The sequence below is a fragment of the Stegostoma tigrinum genome, chromosome 22 (assembly GCF_030684315.1).
Source record: "Stegostoma tigrinum isolate sSteTig4 chromosome 22, sSteTig4.hap1, whole genome shotgun sequence".
Taxonomy (NCBI): Eukaryota; Metazoa; Chordata; class Chondrichthyes; order Orectolobiformes; family Stegostomatidae; genus Stegostoma; species Stegostoma tigrinum.
Genome location: NC_081375.1, coordinates 34919232 through 34941112, shown reverse-complemented (window position 1 = coordinate 34941112; position 21881 = coordinate 34919232). Strand labels below are relative to the sequence as shown.

The following is a 21881-nucleotide window of genomic DNA, read 5'->3' as shown; positions in this document are numbered from 1 at the left end:
AGCCCCTGCTGTTTGAAAATTTGATAATGCAAGTTGCTTCATATTTTGTACATGTCAGTGCTGGAAGTTAGTGTGATAGTAAGAGAAATTGTAAGATAAATGTGGCATTCTGTATCTATGGATTATATGCACTTTTTATTGGTAACAACAGAGGCATTGACCCTTAAGAAACATGTGGAAATATAGTTGCCAAGGGTAATTGGGATCACAAGAGGCAATCCTCTCTGTGATTGCTGTTTCTCAAATGAGTTTCTTATTTGATTTTCAAGCAAAACAGAATCTGGAAGTTCTGCTTGGTTTTGTTAATGAGTACCATTGGCTTTTCAATATCTGATCAAATTAACTGCAAAGGTTAAATATGCAGCTTTATGACTTAATCTCTTCTTTGTTGCAGATGTAAATTCTAAATGTTACAGCCATTTGAGGGTTCCTTTTAAAATAAACCTACAAGGTGATTGTATTTCCCAACAATTTTATCTGTCTGTCGGTGTCAAAGGTATAATTATGATTCTGTGTTTTGAGTTAATAAGTATTTTTTGGACTGGACAGCCCAATGTTATTCTAACTGCTAAGTAATATCCTGGAAGGGCAACATTTAGGAAATTATAATTCTATGCTATTTGCAATTATTCTTTCTTGATTACTCAAATAATTCATTTGATAGCTGTGGTTCAATATATATGTAAATCTCAAGAATTTGTAATCAGATTCTTTATTAAGGTTTTGAATTCTGTCTTCTGATTTGTCCATGAGCTGTAATAAATTCGCTGTCGACAGACTGTTGAGATTGCTGTTAGATCTGTGCCAGGGATTAAAACAGCTTTTTATTTTTGAGGACTCCTCTTGAGATTTCTTGGGGACTACTTCTCGGTCTTCAGGAACTCCCTTTTTTCATTCTCACTAATTCCTTTATGTGGTGATGCAGACGCATTTCATACCATCTTCTGTAATGGCATTGGTAGATGGAGGATTGGGTGGGGGGTCTCTCACAGAAGCAGAATTAGAAGAATTCATCAAAATTCTAACAACCTTTTAAACTTAAAATGAAACATACAAAGAAGGCATTTTTCTTAAATGCTTTAGTAGCAATTTTTCATGAAATAAAACTGTTCAATATTAATTATTCAATTGGCATGCTATTCTTGGCAATAGTTATCCACTACACTTCCCCAATTTAGTAGCTGTGGATCTCCTTCAGCATCAATTTAGAGACTCCACATTAATTTGTGACACATCCATGACCTTGATTTTCTTATTCCCAGTTAGATCATTAGTCCATTGTTGAAAGGTTTAGAACTGCTTTCTCCCATTGGTGACCACACTCTCTCCTTTTCAGATAATTTCTTCCCTTTGTGGACACTTTCCACCCTATCGCAGCACCTCTCTGCAATTTGCATATTCTTTGTACCCTTTACAATGTTTCCTGTCAATTTTGGAGCCATACTTCACCCTGTGAAGCCCCTCTTCTCTCTTTGTAGTTATTCACTGACATATATGTAATAGACATGAAAGAGTTGTTGGTTAAAAGATAGATTAAAGTAGCTAAGGAAAAAGTACTTAATGTTGAAAGTAAGAGCAGTCACTATGATAAGAGGTTGGCTAATTGGTGCAGTTATTTAGCTATAGACCGGTGAGCCTTACGTTAGCGGTAGATAATTGATGCAGAGGATTCTGAGGGACAGGATTTGCATGAATTTGGAAAGGCAAGGACTGATTAGGAATAGTCAGTATGACTTTGTACATGGGAAATCATGTGTCACTATCTTGATTGAGTTTTCTGAAGAGGTGAAAAAGAAGATTGATGAAGGCAGAATGATTGATATTGTCTGCATGGATTTTAGCAAGGTGTTTGACAAGGTTCTGCATAGTAGACTGGTTAGTAAGGATGGATCACATGGGATGAAGGGGGAGCTAGTCAACTGGATACAAAATTTGCTTGATGGTTTGAGACAGAGGGTGATGGTAGAGGGTTGCTTTTTGGACTGGAGGCCTGTGACCAGCAATGTGCCATGAGGTTTTGTGCTGAGCTCACTGCTTTTCACCATTTATATAAATGATTAGGATGTGAATATAGGAAGAAGGGTGCGTAAGTTTTCAGATTATACCAAAATTGGTGATGTAGTGGATATTGAAGATTATCTTAGAGTACAGTGGGGACTTGATCAGATGGGCCAATGGTCCAAGGAGTGGCAGATGGAATGTAATTTAGATAAATGTGAGGTGCTGCATTTTGGTCAAACAAACCAGGGCAGGACTTGTATAGTTAGTGGAAGGGCCTTGAGGTGTTGCCACACAGATACCTTGGGGCGCAGGTGCATACTTCCTTGAACGTGGAGTCGCAGATAGATTGGGTGACAAAGAAGACATTTGGCATGCTTGCCTATATTGGTCAGAACATTGAGTTTAGCAGCTGGGATGTCATGATGTGGCTGTACAGGACATTGGTGAGGCCTCTTTTAGAATTCTGTAGGACAGATTTTGTTAAACTTGACAGGGTGCGGAAAAGATTTGCGAGAATGTTGCTGGGAATGGAGGGTTTGAGCTTTAGGGAGAGGCTGAATAGTCTGGGTTTTTTGTTTCACCAGAGCATCGGAGACTGAGGGGTGACCCTATAGAGGTTTATAAAACACGAGGGGCTCGGATAGGGTGAATAGCCAAAGTCTTTTCCCCCGGGTGGGGAGTTCACAGCTAGTTTAAGGTGAGAGGGGAAAGATTTAAAAAGGACCTTGAGGGGTTACTTCTTCACGCAGAGGCTGGTGATTGTATGGAATGAGCAGCTTGTGGAAGTGGTAGAGGTGGGCACAATATAACATTTAAAAGGCATTAAATTGTAAGATTTAAAAGGATGAGTATTTGAATAGAAAGGGTTTAGAAGGATATGGGCCAAATGCCAACAAATTGGTCAGATTGGGATGTCTGACTGGTGTGGATGAGTTGGACTGAAGGCTCAGTTCCATGTTGTGTGACTATGATTGTGTGCCTTGACATTTCTTGACATTTCCCTTTCTGACGTGAAGGGATTGAAACCTGAAGTAAGATTACAGAGCTGTGTTGGCTTCTATAGTTGAATGGTTAGTTTTTGTTTATGTGGTAGACCCATCGGGTCAACAGGAATTTGGAGAGTTTGGGAGAGAGGTTTCTTGTTCCTCGCTAGTTACTGCAGACACAACACTTGTAGATTGCTGAGGCTTGTTTCAGTAGAATAGCTGTTGATTTCTGAAAGCCTTCATCCTTGTCCTCCCTTCCACTGAATATCCTCTCTGATGATATTTAAAAAAATTTTGAGGGGCTTTGCACAAAATGGCTTTCAAACCCTGTCCTTATTACAAGCAAAGGAAAATAGCTGCTGTGTTAATCTCAATGAGCCATTGTTCGACTGGTCAAAAGAGTTAATTATTTTTCTCTGCTGTATTCTCACAGGAGCTTTGAATTATTACGCCTTGAGAAGGCCCTACTGTATTTTTCATGATTAATCAAGTTCTAAATGTCTCTTTGTGGTTGATTCAAGATAACACAATTTTGTCAGCTTTAGACCAGTCCAATGAAACGAATGGCTGTCTGCTGTGACTCCTACCTTGAAAGTACGTTATGTATTTTAAAGCAAAAATGCTATCCCATTTGTTTTTTTCCTAAGTCTGTAATATTAGAACCATACACTTGTGACAGTGTGAGAGAGAATAGGTGGACACTGACAAAGAAGTCACTGTGACAGAACATTCGGATGCCATCCACTCTCGAAGCTCATACTTTGATATTTGTAAATATCGTGTAATGTTGTAAATCAAAAGATTACAGGAAAAAGGTGCTAGAATTGGTAAAAATGCTGGTATTGGATGCTAAACTATGTTATCTTATGCTAGATAAGGCTTTTATTTGTTTAAAAGCAAAACTGCAGGGTTCGTTTAGTCCTTTTTCACAAAGCTGCGTGAAATGTTATTCCTAAATTTAGCCTAAGGTGGTTGCAGAGGAATGAGAATGGTGAACCTCCAAAACGTGGAGAGTTACTTTAAATTGAGAAGCTACTTTACAGTTATGATCAATCCTGCAGAACCACACCCAGGTTGACAATAATAGGAGAAAATTCAAGGTAAATCAGAAAATTGGCACTGGTACCAAGTTTGTTTTTCAAATCTTGCAACTTGTTGGAGTTCTTTCAAATCATACTTGAAATGAACTAAAAATTTAATTATTTTTTGATTATAAGGAGAAGTTGAACATGCCTTGGAGTATCACTTTCTCAAAACAGATTAATTTGCTGTTTGTGGCACCCTCTGTTTCCTTACGTGAAGTCACTACATTACAAATTAATTATTTTGAAGTGTTTTCGATGTTTTCGAGAGGTGTGATGAGACATGATGAAAGCATAGGGTTTCGTTTCCGTTGAAGGATATGTATTTTTATGCTGAGTGTTTAGTCTTTGATTCCCTCACCAACACAGGAATTTTAGCTTTTGGGATTGCACTGCTGCGTTGAATGTATTGAAATGGGTCACTAATGACACATCTCCTTGGGCACCAGCTGTTTGTATTAAATGCCTCTTCCTCTCTGCTGTCTTCTTCCAATCTCTCTGATTCAGGAAGCAGTGAGTAGAACCGTATTGCTACTTCAATAAAACACTTTTCAAGCATGGTTTATTTGTTTAGTTTACTCCATTGCATCCTAGTATGCTTCTTCATGATTGAAGATTTGACATTATTGCACATTTGCCAAAAACTCTGACAGATTGTTATCTCTGGGTAAATATTTCTGCTTTTTGCACACAGCAGACTTCCCAGCATGAAATCCATTTGCTTCTGCCATGGGACCATTCTTGTTTCTAACAGTTATCATGCTTATCTTCCTCCGTTCCTCAAAGCAGATTAAACCCCCTGCTCGAGTGATTCTAAAGACAAATGGAAGTGAATTCTTGATACAATTCCCACATTTAAGAGAGGACTATTTGTGGTCCAATTTCAGAAGCATCTGAATCAGAGATGCTTTGAAGTCAAAGAAATGTACCTTCTTCCTAGGTGAAGGTGCGAGTGATGTATTGGCTCTGAACGTGAACCTTCAAGACAAGTCAAATTTGGGTTCAAAACTAAATGATCAAGGGTTTATTGTACAAACTTTATCTTGTTGTTTTCTTAAAGACTTGTTTATGGGATGACAGTGTCATGGTTTAGGCCTGCATTTATTGTCCATGTCTGATTGCCCTTGAACCACCGCAGTCCGTGTGGTATGGGTACACCCACAGAACTATTCGAGTTCAAATATTTGACTCCAAGGTTATGAAAGAATAACAGCAATATAGTTATAAATCAGGATGGTATATGACCTGTAGGAGAAATTGCAGCTGTTCACATACAACAGCTGCCCTTGTTCTTCTAAGTGTGAAGTTCATGGGCTTGTAAGGTGTTCTCGAAGAAGACTCAGCAAGTTGCTGTTTGGGTCTTGTAGAAACTGGAGCTCGTGGTACCAGTGTGGCAGATGTGCAAGTTTCACATCGTGAACAGTTTGATGATCAAGCAGTCTGTTTTTCCTTTGATGTTGTTGGGGCTTACACTGATTCAGAAAAGTGTCCCATCACTCTCCTAACTTGTGTGTTATGGATGGGGAATAGGTTTTTTTGTGTTTCAGTCTGTGTTGTAGAATTCTCAGCTTCAGGCCTGTTCTTGTAGCCACAGTATTTATTTGGTTGGTCCAGTTCAGTTTCTGGTCAATGGTAATTCCCGGATGTTGATAGGGGACTTAGTGAAGGTAATTCTGTTGTATATCAAGGACAGGTGGTTAGACAATTGACAATAGACAATAGGTGCAGGAGTAGACCATTCGGCCCTTCAAGGCAGCACCACCATTCATTATGATCATGGCTAATCATCCACAATCAGTATCCTTCTCCTGCCTTATCCCCATAACCCTTGATTCCACTACCTTTAAGAGCTTTATCTATCTCTTTCTTGAAACTATCCAGAGAGTTGGCCTCCACTGCCTTCTGGGCAGAACATTCCATATATCGATCACTCTCTGGGGGAAGAAGTTTTTCCTCAACTCTGTTCTAAATGGCCTACCCCTTATTTTTAAAATGTGTCCTCTGGTTCTGGACTCACCGATCAGCGGAAACATGCTTCCTGCCTCCAGAGTGTCCAATCCCTTAATAATCTTATACGCCGCAATCAGATCCCCTCTCATCCTTCTAAACTCCAGGGTATACAAGCCCAGTCGCTCTAATCTTTCAACATATGATAGTCCCACCATTCTGGGAATTAACCTCATGAATCTATGCTGCACTCCCTCGTTAGCAACAATGTCCTTCCTCAAATTTGGAGATCAAACTGCACACAATACTCCAGGTGCGGTCTCGACAGGGCCTCTCCCTTGCTGGAGATAGTCATTGCCTGCCAGTTGTGTAGTTCAAATGCTACTTGCCACTCATCAAAACATGTCCAAATATCATTCGGGTATCATTGCATTTGGACAAGGACTGCTCCAGTATTGAGAGAATTGCAAATGATGTTGAGCATATTGTAATCATCAGCAAACATCCCTGTTTCTGACTTTATGATGAGGGAAAGATCATTGATGAAGCAACTGAAGATGGCTAAGCCTTGGACACTACCATGAGTAAATCCTGCAGCAGTGTCTTGTCCCAGATATGAATCTAGTAGGTGGAAAACCTTCCCTGTTTCCCAATGACTTCAGTTTTGTTGGGATCCTTCATACACATCCAAGTGAACACTTCCTTGATGTCAGGAGCTATGACTCTCACTTCGCCTCACCTCCGGAAATGAGGTCTTTTGTCCATGTTTGAACAAATGTAATGAGGTCGGGAGCTGGATGGTCCTAGCAGGCCCCAAAGATATCCTAATTGAGCAAGTTATTATTGAGGGGTGGTAGCTGTTAGCACTGCTGATGGTGCTCTTCTTCACGTTTATGGAAGATCATTTAGGTTCCTTTCGGTACTGCTAGTTTCTGCAGTTCCACAGCTGCTGTATTATGTAAAAAATCACTGATTTTAGTGGTGTGTTTATCTCTTTTGTGTTATCTATGTGCTGCCATCACCTCAGTTTAAGAAATCATCTGTTAACTTCATAAAGTAAAAGGAAAGAAAGCTCTAAATTAATGATTTAATGTCCCTGCCAGAAAAACAGAGAAATTTGACAAGACTGTATGTGACTGCAATGTGACAAATGTGGCATGGTGGCTCAGTGGTTAGCACTGCTGCCTCAGTGCCAGGGACCTGGGTTTGATTCCACCCTCAGGCGACTGTGTGGAGTTTGCACATTCTCCCTGTGGCTGTGTGGGTTTCTTCCAGGTGCTCTGGTTTTCTCCCACAGTCCAAAGGTGTGCAGGCTAGGTGGATTGGCCATGTTAAATTGCCTGTAGTGTTCAGGGATGTTTAGGTTAGGTAGGTTAGACATGGGAAATGCAGGGGTGGGTGTCTGCGTCTGGGTGGAATGCTGTTCGGAGGGGTGGTGTGGACTTATCGGACTGTATGGCCTGTTTCTACACTGCAGGGATTCTGTGAAAAAGAGTTCTATGAATACTATCGCTTTAAGAGGTATATTTTGCCTGTTTTTTTAATGAAGAAAGGTTGAGACTGAGGCGTTGAGCAGTCTGCTTCAAAACCTATAAAGTAAACAGCTTGTGAGGCTTTGGGTTTTTTTAAATTCAGAAGAATAGAAGCAGCCTGAATGGGGTGAGGTCAAACTCCCACAGAAAAATAGGATTTTTAGTTTTTCAGCAGCAGTTGCTACAGTCTTAAGGCTGAGTTTGGAAGCTGCAATATATCTCTCCCCGCTACTCTATCTCTGAGTTTTCTCTTAATGCTTTTCCTCCTGGACTGGAGAATTACATGTGAGACAAACTGTTTTACTGAATTTGCCTTTGACAAGGGTGCGTCTATGGGATGTTACTCTTTTGGAACAGTTACTGTTTAGTAGTTAAATAATCTATTATTCTGTTAAGTTTTCCAATAGAGTTCAGTTATTCCAATTTATTCTTTCTTTTGCTGTATCTTGCCTATAATGTACAAAAAAAGGTGTATGTTTTGCTTCTAGACTGGTAGTTTGACTAATCAAATTGCACCTGGAACATAATACCTGGCACTTGCCTGTAAAATAAGAAAAAGTTAAGGACTAGGCTATCTTCTTAATGTGTTTGGTCTGATCCATAATACTGCAACAATCATTCAGTCCATAATCTTCCAATCATCCTTTCCAGGCTGATTTTTATTTTTATTGTGCAATAGTTAATATATAAACGATAGAGGAATATTGAAGTATTGTTTCACTATATTGCACAATTTTTTTACACTCAGAAGCTGAAACTCTGGTTACCTGACCATGCTGGTTCAACAACTGCCACACCTTTTTTAGGCTCAGCTAATGCCGATAACATATGAAGAACAACATGCATTTATATCGCATTAAATTGCCTGTCCAAGAAACTTGGAACACTTAAGTGCTCAAATGCTCCACAGTAACTCTTGTAAAGTGGACGAATACAGAAGGGCACATTTCAGTCAGTAAAATCCTACAAAAAGCAATGAAAAGGTGAATGACTGTTCAATCTGTACCTGGGCAATTCTTCAAAAAGTTATTTTACTGCAAACAGTTTTTTTAAAAATTATACGCTCTTTTTATGACTATCGTATTGCAGGGGATGACAAATTATGCTGTTGTACACAGTTTGTTGACAGTTTGACAAATGAGCTGAAAACATGTTCAACTCATTACACAGATTATGTTAAATGATGCGTTCTTGTCAGGAATTCAAACAGGACTGAGATTTGACTAGATGTTCTGGTGTTTTTCCCAGGTGACATATGGATCATTTGACTACACTTCACTGCTGTACCTTTCGGACTACAGGACTGACTTTGGTGGTGGGCGATTTGTGTTCGTTGATGAACTTGCAAACAGAACTGTGGAGCCTCGGATAGGTATAATTTTTAAATAGTTCCTCAATTCTTAGAACCCATGTAAGATGCTTTAAAATTCACATTTTGGAATTTGCTCTTCAACTCTCATTACCGGAGAGTTGAATAGTTTTGCTATTGTCTGTCAAAGTCAACATCAGGGTTTTCAGTTCAAGTCTTGCCAAACCTACTGTGGGAATCTTGCTGTACTTTACCTCACTCAGCTAACTGAAATAATGTTAACTCCAAAGCATCATTCCTGTTTGATTAATTTTTTTTTGTACATTTTCCATATCTTAATGAGAATTTGTTATTTTACGCTGTTGGCTCCTGTTCAGTTGAAAGAATTAAAATTGATCAGGATCATTTCATTCTGTCAGGTGGATTCAAATCCAGGTTCTGAAAGTAAAAGAACCATTTTTGGATAGTTTTCTCCTCTCTTGACTCTGGCCTCCTCAAACCATCAGAGTATTGTTGGATCTCTGTGGGATTGGGTAGTGTGGTGGGAGGGGGCAGGGGAATAGTTGACCTATCCACACAAAAGTATGCGATGGAAATGATGGAGGCAGGTAACACAGACAGTGACTTTGCTTCTTTGGGAGATGGAGCAGAAGTTATGAAGAAGACTAGCTTTGAGCCATGCTTTCTGGCAAGTTGGAGTCAGAACCTCCATGCCCCTTAACTGTGACAAAATGAATCTAGCTGGGAAACCAATGCCTGTAGCATCTCGGTTGTATGCCCATCAGTCCTTCATCTGAATCTTGTGTAGCTCAACTCAAATGGGACCTTGCCATGCAGTGACCAGGCGCATCAACCGTTCTCTCCCCTGGCCTGGTCCAAGCCCACTTGTGCTTGGATTGTTAATCACATGCTGACTCCAACTCTACATTAGCCTCCAATGTACGTTCAGTGCCAATGTCTGTGTGTCAAATCAAGTACAGAGCTTCTTCATTATTGTCTGTCTGTCTTGCTTGCTGTCTCTCGTGCTTCCTTGCTCATACTCTCTTTCCTTGGGCTGCTGTGTTGGGTTGTTGGCAGTTCTTGGGTGTCTGAAATCTGGCACTCAGAAGGAGAAGGTCACCACTTATTGGAGGGAGGTTGGTTGTGAAGCAAGAGGTCCATGAATTTGCCATCAGCAACTTGCTGATCATGTCAGATAGCGGGATAAAGTTGGCCACAAGTTCACATAGGACACAAGAGGATCCTGCCATCGTTGTTAATGTTCGTGGCAATGTCTGATGCTACAGATTCTGTCAGTCAGCATCATGACAGAATCATGCAATGATTACAGCCTGTCTATACTAGCTTCTGTTAAGAGCTGCTCAAGTGGTCAAATATCCTGGCCTTTTCTCTTGGATTTGTCTTCTTTTTGCTTCAGAAATTATCTAATCTCAAGTACTGTACTCCAGGTCCTAAACATTAGCCTTGTAAAATATGTTTCCCCATGATGTGGACAACAGCTCCTTCATAGAGCTTTAGAAATGCAGATGCCTTGCCTTTCAGCAGTTCAGCTCTGTTTTCCCCTATTTTCCTGCAAGAGAAAGGGAAGGAGGTCAGCGAGTGTACTGCACAATAATTGGGTTTTGTGCCTTCTGCAACTGAATGAGAGGTGGGTGTCAGGCTTGCTGCTTTGATCGTCTATATGACTAGGTTAAAGAAAGACTCCTCAGTTCCAGGGAATGCTTTTGAGAATGACTGGGGCTTAATGCATTGAACAGAATGAGAATTAGTGATATAAAAGTGAGCAGACGTCTTGTGAAGATACTTTCACTGATGTTAGCAACCCACGTGAAGGCAATTAAACTTCTTTTGTGCAGCTATCGGGTTATCATGTCTAAAGGTGTCTTCATGCACTGGTGTCTCTGAAGTGAGTCTGTGAACTGATCTTTTCGCCTCTTCACAGAACCAGGTCATTTCTCCTCCTGCTAATCTCCGACACAAAAATTGCTACCATTATGGAATCCTCTTTCTTCCTGGTGTTCGTTTTGTGTTAATTTAAATTGCAACAATATTTTTGTGAGTTCCCATTAAGGCACGGCCAGCCTTGAAGCTGAGTAGGCAATTCGTACTGTATTCTGTACAAAACAATGCTACTGGACCCTCCTGCTGAGTTTAGACTCTACAGGCGCAGTCCATGGCCTGGGACGCTGATGACCCTTTGCTGTGATTACATAAATGGTGGAAAGATGTTACGAGCACTTCTATCTATGTTTGTTATGTGTGGGTTGTCTACGGGTTTATGTGGATTAGAATGTGTGAGGGTAGACATCTTCTAACAAAGAACATGCAGAGTAAACAAAATGTAATTAATTGAATCTATGTCATTGATGATACAAAGCATATTGACAGGACCTCGTCTTCTGTCAGTTTCCCCATCAAGTCCTCATGCCGTCATTGTAATGGATGATGCTTTTGACACGCTATCAAGTATTAACTCTTTCAGAGCCATAGCCAGTAGTGACAGGGGATGGAGAGGGGGAGCACACACCAAGATTTTACATTACTGTTCTCCAGCTTCATGGCTAGTAGGTCACAAATTGTCACCCTGTTCCTTGCTGAGAATCAAAGGCTGTTCGATTTCTAGCCTGTAGGGTTTCAGGAAGGATTGTAGCAAGTTCTTTAGAGCCGGAAGTCTATATATTCTTTATCCTCAAAGCTAGAGAACAGGAAAATTGTAGAATTTTTCACCTTGCCTTCAATAAATTAGCTCAACACTGGTTACAACTTGAACTGTATACTATAATGACAATTAGCAACACCATCTTTAGTAACTTGAGCCACTCATGGACAGAAACAGCATTCTAAATAAGCCAGTCACCAGTGATTCAGTCACAGCCCTTATAATTTGATTCAGTAACATGAACAAAAACAAAGTAGTTGGAAAAGCTCAGCAGGTCTGGCAGCATCTGTGAAGGAAAAAGCAGAGTTAATGTTTCAGGTCCAGTGACCCCCTCTCAGAATTAGGTCATTCAATCTTGTTTATATTAATATTTCTTAATTACTTCCTGTTTGTGTTTTGTTGGTTTGAAATGGCAATTCTGCTATTAATGCTAATTGGATCAATGCGTTTCAAATAAGAACAGCAATATCTACTATTTTTAGCAGCTTTGAATACATGCAGATGAATGCTTTTAATATCTGGCACTCCACCCACATTGATGCAATGGTCAAGAAACCACAATGATAACTTTACTTCCTCAGGAGGCTAACAAAATTCAGCATGTCAGTAAAGACTTTTACCAGTTTTTATGGATGCACCGTAGAAAGCATTCTAGCCAAATGCGATTTGGCTTGGTATGGCGACTGTTGTGCCTAGGGCCATAAGAAGAGAGAATCGGGAACACAGCCCATTCCATCGCGCAAGCCAACCTTCCATCTACTGACTGTCTATACTTCTCACTGCTTTGGGAAGGCAGCCAACATAATTAAAGACCCCTGTCACCCCAGGTATAATCTCTTCGACTCCCTTCTGTCAGGCAGAAGGTGCAAAAGCTTAAATACACATAGCAACAAATTCAAGAACAGCTTCTACCCCGCTATTATTAGACATCTGAATGGAGCTGTCAAATTTTAAATTTAATATTGATCTTGTTCTTTATGCACCTTCTCTGCAGCTGTATCATTGTATTCTTTGCTCTGTTTTAATACCCTTTATGCCCTTTGTGTTATATGATCTGCCAGAACTGCACGCAAAACAAAACTCTTCACTGTATTTAGGTGTTTGTGATAATAATAAATCAAATCAAAGTATGTTCAAAGACAAAAGCTTGACTGTTACTGTTCTAGTTAAACTTTGTAGCTTCAAGATTTTCCCATTACACTGTATGTTAGTTAAAATCCTTCAGGTGTATTTAACATCATGTAATTTTTGTGTGTAGCACACTGATTCCCATCTACTGAAAGAACAAATTGTAATTTCATATGAAAGTTGGGTTCTGGTTCCATCGTCTGAGTCAGTTTGATGTTTTAACAAATAAAAGATATTGCAGGAGTTTCATTATGCTTCATGGTATAAATTGGAGATAAGTGAAAGGGCCAATCAATAGACCGCCACACTGTGTCAAAACAGCATTATTACGATTACGCACGAAGCCCTTCCTTAAGTCTGCTTGATGCTTTGTAAGACAAAATGAAAAAATAACTCATTTTATTCTGAGCTTCCGTCTCACTGAGTCGTTTCAGATTTCCAGCATCTGTGGATCTTTGATTTTGTCATGGTCTTTAATTTGCATCTACATGACAGGTACATAGTTCTAAAATTTAACAATTTTTAAAATAGTTTTTTTATATACAAGTCCCATTGAAAATATAAATACCTTATATTCCTCTTTGTTTAAACTGTCTGAGCTATTAAGATATTGGGAAATTTCTATTCTGTTTATTATTTTCCTGCCTTGGAATATGTTTGCTTCAAGAATCAGGAAAATCTGCTTTAAAGTGGTTTATAAAACCAATTTCTAATCCAAGGGATGATATCCAAAATGTCTCCCAGAAGGCTCTAACAACCAGATGAAAATTTTAATTCAGAAAATTGGAATGGAATATCCTAGGTATAGTGAGATTGATGAAAATCATCATGGTGTAATTTATGAGGTAGGAGGAATATCAGGAAGACAGAAGATACCAGACTAGAATAAACCTGTGTGGAAAATTGATCTTAGATACAACAGTAGTGAGCTGCATTTAAGAACCTACTATGTTGTGATGCTGTATAAAAAGCATAAAGAGGTTTGAAGAGCCTTACTTAGAGAATGAGCAAGTAGCCTTAAAGACAGTGTATGAGCAGAAACCCACAGACTAAGGTACTGCAGACCAGAATCACAAGTAGCATATTTCAGTCCTATGGTATGTGTACGTCTTTTTCTTTTGATAATGAATTACTGTGGCAATTCCTGAGTAATTTTCTTCTTTACCTCCATTTCTCTCTGGAGCCATCAATTCTTCCTTTAATGTATCCATTTTAAATCCATATTCAAAAGGAATGATAGAAAGAAGGTTTAAGATTTTTGTTTACTTCTTGATATTAATTTCCATTTCTAACCTGAAAGAAATGCCCAGCACTCTGATTCATTTATTACTGAGAGAAGTAAGGGATTCTACAATATATAATAAATAAAAAGGGCATCTCAAACTAGATAGAAGGTGGCTTATTATAATACGTAATGCTTTCTTACATGCAGAGCATCTTTGCTGGTTAAGAGTGAAACAATTTATATATATTTTAGTGATGAAAATTGCTTTCTAATGCGTGTGTGATAGTTGATGCTCATTTGCAGTGCTTTCTTGGCACTGAAAGACTAAGTCGCAGTACACCATTTGTATTGTGCTGGCTCTTATCCTTAGCCATTTATTTTTCTTTGCATTATTAGCCGAATAGTATTGCAGTTTAGCAACAATGGCTCCCATGTAAGTTTGTCGTCATGTGATATGTGTTTGGCGATGACTGTTGACAAGCAGTAACTGGGGAATATTTGATATCACCATGTTGGTGAATTGTTTTATCTGCCATTAAAGAACTTAGTGAGGAAATAGGACATTTGGCCCACACCAACCTCCAAAGAGCACTCCCTATCCCTGTAACCTTGCGTTTCCCATGACTAATCCCCCTAGGCTGTGCATCCCTGGACACTATATGGGGGGATTTAGCATGGCCAATCCATCTAACCTGCGCACCTTTGGACTGTGGGAGGAAATCACAGTACCTGGAGGAAACCCATGTCAACAGTTGCGTGAGGTTGGAATCGAACCCAGGTCCCTGGCGCTGCGAGGCAGCAGTCCTGACTTGAGCCACTGTGCTGCTCAAATCTGCTCCATCATAATCCATTGGAAATCATGGAATGAAATTCTGGCAGATCCAATGACAAGTGGGAGATCTGTTTCATCCAATTTTCGTAACTGCTTCTTTAATTTTCTTCCGCTGTGCATAACCCATTGGTTGCATTTCCTTTTAGATTTCTGTACAGTTGCTTATGCGTTCACCCTAAAGGCTGTGATGCTTATGCATGGCATGTTTGTCCCATTCACATTCCTGCCACATTCTTGTTGGCTGTTCATGCACACTGCTTTTAGGGACCATTGATAACTATGCATACAGTAAATACAAAAATGTAAGACCATGAGACATAGGAGTGAAAGTAAGGCCATTCGGCCCATCGAGTCCACTCCACCATTTAATCATGGCTGGGCATTTCAACTCCACTTACCCGCACTCTCCCCGTAGCCTGTAATTTCTTGCGAGATCAGGAATTTACCAATCTCTGCCTTGAAGACATTTAACGTTCCGGCCTCCACTGCGCTCCGTGGCAATGAATTCCACAGGCCCACCACTCTCTGGCTGAAGAAATGTCTCCTTATTTCCATTCTAAATTGAACCCCTCTAATTCTAAGGCTGTGCCCTTGGGTCCTAGCCTCCCCGCCTAACAAAAACAACTTCTCAGAGTCCGCTCTTTCTAAGCCATGCATTATCTTGTAACTTTCTATTAGACCTCTCCTCAACCTTCTAAACTCTAATGAATACAATCCCAGGATCCTCAGCCGTTCATCGTATGTTAGGCCTACCATTCCAGGGATTATCCATGTGAATCTCTGCTGGACTGCTCCAGTGTCTGCATGTCCTTCCTGTGGTGTGGTGCCCAAAATTGGACACAGTATTCTAAATGAAACCTAACTAGAGCTTTATAAAGTCTCAGAAGCACATCACTGCTTTTATATTCCAACCCTCTTGAGATAAACAACAACATTACATTCGTTTTCTTAATCACGGACTCAACCTGCAAGTTAACCTTTAGAGAATCCTGGACTAGGACTCCCAGATCCCTTTGTACTTTGGCTTTATGAATTTTCTCACCATTTAGAAAATAGTCCATGCCTGTATTTTATTTTCCAAAGTGCAAGACCTCGCATTAGCTCACGTTGAATTTCATCAGCCATTTCCTGGACCACTCTCCTGAACTGTCTAAATCTTTCTGCAGCCTCCTCACATCCTCAGTACTACCTGCCTGTCCACCTAACTTCGTGTCATTGGCAAACTTCGCCAGAATGCCCCCAGTCCCTTCATCCAGATCATTACTATATAAAGTGAACAGCTGCTGCCCCAACACTGAACCCTGCAGGGCACCACCTGTTACTGGTTGCCATTCCAAAAAAAAGCCTTTTATCCCAACTCTGTCTTCTGTCAGACAGCCAATCCTCAATCCATTGCAGTCGTTCACCTTGAGCACCATGGGCCCTCACCTTACTCAGCAGCCTCCCGTGAGGCACCTTATCAAAGGCCTTTTGGAAATCTAGATAAATAACACCCACTGGGTTTCCCTGGTCTAACCTACTTGTTAGAGTCAGCATACTTTGAAAAGATTGCTTTTCTCCTATTTCTCTATACCTTATCTCATTTACTGTTCTTGTTGCTGTTTCCACTTGCTATTCTTATTCACGATAGTCACTGTTTTGCATTAGCTTTGATGTGTCAGTTTTCTGTGGTTCATCTTCATTTCAGCCCGGATTGCTCCGAATGAAGCATTGTAAGCAGCTCAAATGTACAATGTTTACTTACTTGATGAGTGTTTTGCCTTTGAGTGAGCATTTCTTCTTGTGAGCTAATTTCTGATGACCTCTGTAGCTTTCAAGTTTTAGTGCGATTGTGGTTAACTTTCAGAGCTTCATATGTGATGGACTGAGTTAGATTATCATTAGGGCATTCTTGGATTGCCACACTCGTACCGTGCAGGCACCAATGAAGTAAGTAACTATTTATTTCCAAATTTATTTTGATAAATATTTCCATATTTATTTCCAAAATACACTTTATGAATAGGCTAAAATTTTATTTGTCCTGTGACAACATTTCAATAGCAACTTCATTTATTTCATTCTTCAATCAAAACATGTACTAGAAAATTAACTTTTCTCCAATTTCCGTGGGCAGACGTTATTCATTAGTTTTTCTTTATCCCATGGCTCTTGATAAGTTAGTAACTTCTAAATCCTCAGAAGTGTTTGGCCTCACAGTTAAATGTCAAGCTGTACAACGTGGTAGTTTTTTTGTTTGAAACCTCCAGAAAATAAAACGATGCAGATTAATTTGCTTGAACAAATATCATGTTCCATTCAGGGAACCATAGCAGAATAAGTGAGCAAGGAACAGGAAAGATACAAAAACATAATAAAGAACAGCCAACATGGATCTCAAAAGGGAAGGTTGTGCAAAACCAACATTATTGAATTATTTGATGTAGTAACAGAAAGAGTAGACCAAGTAATGCAGGAGGTATAGTACACACAGGCTTCTCAAAAGGCCTCAACAAGGAGCCACGTTGTAAATACAGTGTTGAAGTTGAAGTACGTGGATTTGGACTGTATTTTTAAAAAATGAATAGCAAAGTGGCTACAATACAGGGACAAATATTACTCCGACTGTTGGAAGTTGGGAAATGGGTGTACAATAGAGATTGGTAGTGGGACTATTGCTGTACAGGATTTATGAAAATTATTTGGACGTGGAAATCAGAAATAAAACGTTAAAAGTTTTGAATCACAGTGCGCAATACCAATAATACTGAGGAGAACTGCAACAAAATAGGGGAAGATGTATGTAGAATGGATGTTTCAATGTCAAATGAATTTCCATATAAATAAGTTTGCAATGTTTCAAGAAAAATAAAGCATTAACAAACTTACAGAATAAGTATGTAAATGACTTGGTAGGAAGAATAGAATATAGCGATTATTTATTCTTGGCAAAGAACAGTACAGTTATGCTGTTGAACATTCTATTGTGGTCAGAGATATTAATTTGGGTATTAGATATGTAAAATTAGACCCATCAATGCTATTTGCCTCACCATGTTATGGTGTTTTGAGTTCCTCCTTCTATTTGAAGAATTCTCTCCTTGAGGTTGTTGACTTGCCTACCAAGCTGGCTTGTTTTCGTTCAGATGTTTTGTCACCCTGCTAGGTAACATCATCAGCAGTCAGGCCTCCGATGAAGTGCTGTTGCTCTACTGCACTTGGAATGTATACTGTCCAGTCTGTTATGGGGAGTATTCACTATAACAGACCAGGCAGTATAAATTCCAAGCAGAGTAGAACAACATTGCTCCATTGGGGGCCTGGCTGATGCTGTCTCCTAGCATAGTGACGAAACATCTGAACAAAAACGAGCCAGCTCGGTGAGCAACAGTCAACAGCCTCACCCAGAGTCTGAGCTACAAATCTTTTCAAAAACCTTAAATTTTCTCCTTATTTCCTTACTGAATAAGGCTTTAACCATGTGCTCACTGTAAAATTGAGTCATGTAGCATGGAAAAAGACCCTTTGGTACATCTATTTCATATGGACCATGTCCCAAACTAAAGTAGTCTCACTGTCTGTGCTTGGCCCATATCCCTCCAAACTTTTTGCATTCATGTACTTATCCAAATGTCTTTTAAATGTAACTTCACCTACATCCACCACTTTATTGCATACACAAACCATTCTGTGTAAAAAAAGGTTGCCCCTCATTTTTTTTTTCAGAACTTTCTCCTCTCAATTGAAAACAAAATGCCCCTTAGTTTGTAGCTACCCATCTTGGGGAAAGGACTCTTGACATTCACCTTCTCTCAGCCTGCCATGATTTTGTAAACTACATTTAGGTCACCCCTCAATCTCCTGCATTCCAGTGAAAAATGTCCCAACCTATCCAGCATATTTTTGTAATGTTTTATTTCTATTCCTGTCAACTACCTGACAAATCTTTTCTGAACCCTCTCCAATTAATAATATATTTCCTATAGCAGGACAACCAGAACTACACAAAGTAGTCCAAAAGAGGTCTTGCCAACGACCTGCACAACCTGAACATGACGTCCCAAATCTTATACTCAAAAGTTTGAGCAATGATGGCAAGCGTACTAAATGCTTTCTTAACCTACCCTGTCTAGCTGTACTGAGATACAGCATATCAAAACTCTCCTGCACGATAATAGCAACCCCAATCAAATGACTATTCACTATATTTTGTGAAAATTCATGACAGGGTCCATGTCCAGCCCTTTTGACCCTGAGTTGTGCTTGGTCTATCTCCATTTATTCTGGAAAGGGAAAGTGTCTCAAAAATGAAGTCAACAGGTGAAACTGCCTGCCTCGTGATGTAACTTTGCAGTAAACCCACAAGTGTTTTCTCCACTAAGGTGCTGACATCAAGTGAAAAAGACGTTTTGCTAACCAGAGAAGTAAGAATTATGAAATGAATTTGAGTGCAATTGTGATGCCTGGCAGACAGTGCATCTTGGTTACTCGCTGATCATCTCATTGATTGTACGAATGTACAGCATATTGGCTGTACTCCAGCAGGCCATGCCTACAAGACAGAGAATACTATGCCCACGAGTAGGTTTGATTCTGCCATTAAACAACAATTGTTAAATATGAAACAAAAACAGAAACAGAAATTGTTGGAAACACTCGGTAGTTCTGGGAGCATCTGTGGAGAGAAATCAGTGCTAATGTTTCAGCACCAGTGATCTTTCTTCAAAAAGGTTTTAATCAACACCTTTTTTTCCCCATGCTGTATAATTTGTTATTCCTTAATTAAGTCTGGTTACTTGTGACCTGGTCCTGATGATTGCAGCATGAAAAGCTTTGCTTAATGTCTCCTTTTTAGCAAAACTCAAGTTCTGCATAATCCACATGTTAGTCTCCTGATTTCTAGAAAAGACTGTCTCACCTATTCAATCTTTATTGATAATTATACCCTCTCATTTCCAATGTCACCTTTGTCAATCTTTTTATATTTTCCAGTGCTTTGATATCATTCTTGTAATATTGAGACCAAAACTGCAGACAGAGCATTATTTGTCATCTGATGAATGTATTATATGTGTTTCGGGGAACTTCTCTGCTTTTGAATTCAGCTCCTCTAAATAAACTCAAATGCTTCATTTGTACATTTTAAGGCTTTGTTAACCTGTGTTTCACCTACTTCTTTAATGATTAAATATTTGTACTTCCAAGTACTTTTCCACGTGCAATGTGTATAACCACACTGTTCTTTGCCAAGAATAAATAATCACTCTATTCTTCCTACCAAGTCATTTACATACTTTATTCTGTAAGTTTGTTAATGCTTTATTTTTCTTGAAACATTGCAAACTTATTTATATGGAAATTCATTTGACATTGAAACATCCATTCTACATACATTTTTCCTCTTTTGTTGCAGTTCTCCTCAGTATTATTGGTATGCGCACTTTGATGTGATTCAAAACTTGTAATGTTTTATTTCTGATTTCCTCGTCCAAATAATTATCATAAATCCTGTACAGCAATAGTCTCACTACTAATCTCTGTTGTACATCCATTTCCCAACTTCCAATAGTCTGAATAATATTTGTCCCTCACAAGCTGGCTTGCTTTTAAAATTAGTTTTTAAATTGGTTCTTTCACAGTAAAGGTTTTGACAGAAATATTTATTACTTCAAAATCTGTAAGCTCCAAATGTATGAGCATGTATCTAGCTTTTAACCTGCGATATAATAAGCTGTCTATTTCACTGTTTACATGCAATTGCCTCTTCTCTCCTTTTTTCACTCCAAGCCTGTAAATAAATTCTTTAGTTAGGATTTAGTAAGGATGCGTATTCCTTGGGCCAGAATCAGGTTGGTGATTTCACAGGTAGCTGTGAGGCAGTTAGTTTCCTTAATCTTTAAGGCAATCATCAGTAAGCAAACACTAACGGGATATAGTGTTGAGGGAAGTCAGCGAATGCTGCACTTTTTGTGTGAGGCACTACCGTAAAATTCTTATGCCATGTGACATTCAGTAAAAGAAGAGAGAAACTAGATTCCTAACATTAAGTGTGACTTTGTTACATTAAGTTGTATTGTGGAAGATTTTTGTGTGATCAGTATTCTGATAATTTCACGTCTATTTTAAACTATGGTTATTTTGGCTCAACTTTTGGAATCTGTCAAATGCATTTTTTTGGTTCACCTGCAAGTAAGAAATTATGTTGCTCTTGTAAGAACAACACCATTCACTATTAGTAAAACGTAAGACCTGTTAATTTAACTTATTGAAAATGAACAATTTGTCTCCTTAACATAAATATCATGCTTCGAAATTTACTGAGAATTGAATTGTTTTGAGTGTAGAGGAAGAACTTTTTTTTGAGATGACATGTCTGAATCTAAATCATTTTAACATGGTTGTTCGAATGACCATGAATTTATCTTCTCTGCGTATTTAATAAATTGATCAACCTCCAGGGGAATTACTACTTCAATGAGGCAAATGTTTTGTTATTTTCTAACATTGGGGCTGCTTATACTTTGTCATAGCATAAAGTCTGCAATTTAGTATTGTTGTCACAACAAAATCCATTTTTATTATAAAACAAAAAAGCTGCAGATGCTGAAAATCTCAAATCGAAACAAATTTCTGGTGAAACTCAGCACATCTGCAGCATCTGTGGAGTGGAAGTGGAATTAACATTTCAGGTCCAGTCAGCCTTCTTCAAAACAGTCTGTTTTTACAGTTTTGGAGTAGATTTGTAGCTTGATTTGTGGGTGTTGAGGCTGGTTGGTTTGCTGAGCTGGTTTGTTGTTCCATAGATGTTTTGTTACCGTGCTTGGTAACATCCTCAGTGCAGCCTCTGAAGTGTCCGTGTCTTTTTCTGCCTGGCTTTTAAGCTCTGGGGTGCATTGCATTGGATTGTCTCACTTCCAGGCTTCCTCTGTAGTTGAATGCATATGGGGTCAAGTTCAATGTGTTGATAATAGCCTGCTTCGTGTAGTGCCATGCTTCCAGGAATTCTCGTGCTTATCTCTGCCTAGCCTGTCCCAGGATCTTGGTGTTGTCCCAATCGAAGTCGTGGTTCTCCTTGTCCATGTGGATTGAGATGAGTGAGTACTGGTCGTAACTTTTTCTAGCCAGTTGGGGTCCATGTACTCTTGTTGTTAGTTTTCTTCCTGTTTGTCCGATGTAGTGTTTTTCTCCGTCTCTGCAGGGG

At 39.3% G+C, this 21881-nt stretch overlaps 1 protein-coding gene across 2 annotated transcripts in view; it reads left to right on the top strand.

Moving 5' to 3' along the window:
* Positions 1–21881, top strand: part of uts2r2 (urotensin-2 receptor 2) — a 132796-nt gene that overhangs the window by 90807 nt on the left and 20108 nt on the right. For both annotated transcript variants that reach the window (XM_048555145.2, XM_048555147.2), the window contains one exon: positions 8797–8920. In XM_048555145.2, coding sequence (XP_048411102.1) covers positions 8797–8920 — 124 coding nt within the window. The remainder of the gene's footprint in view (positions 1–8796; positions 8921–21881) is intronic.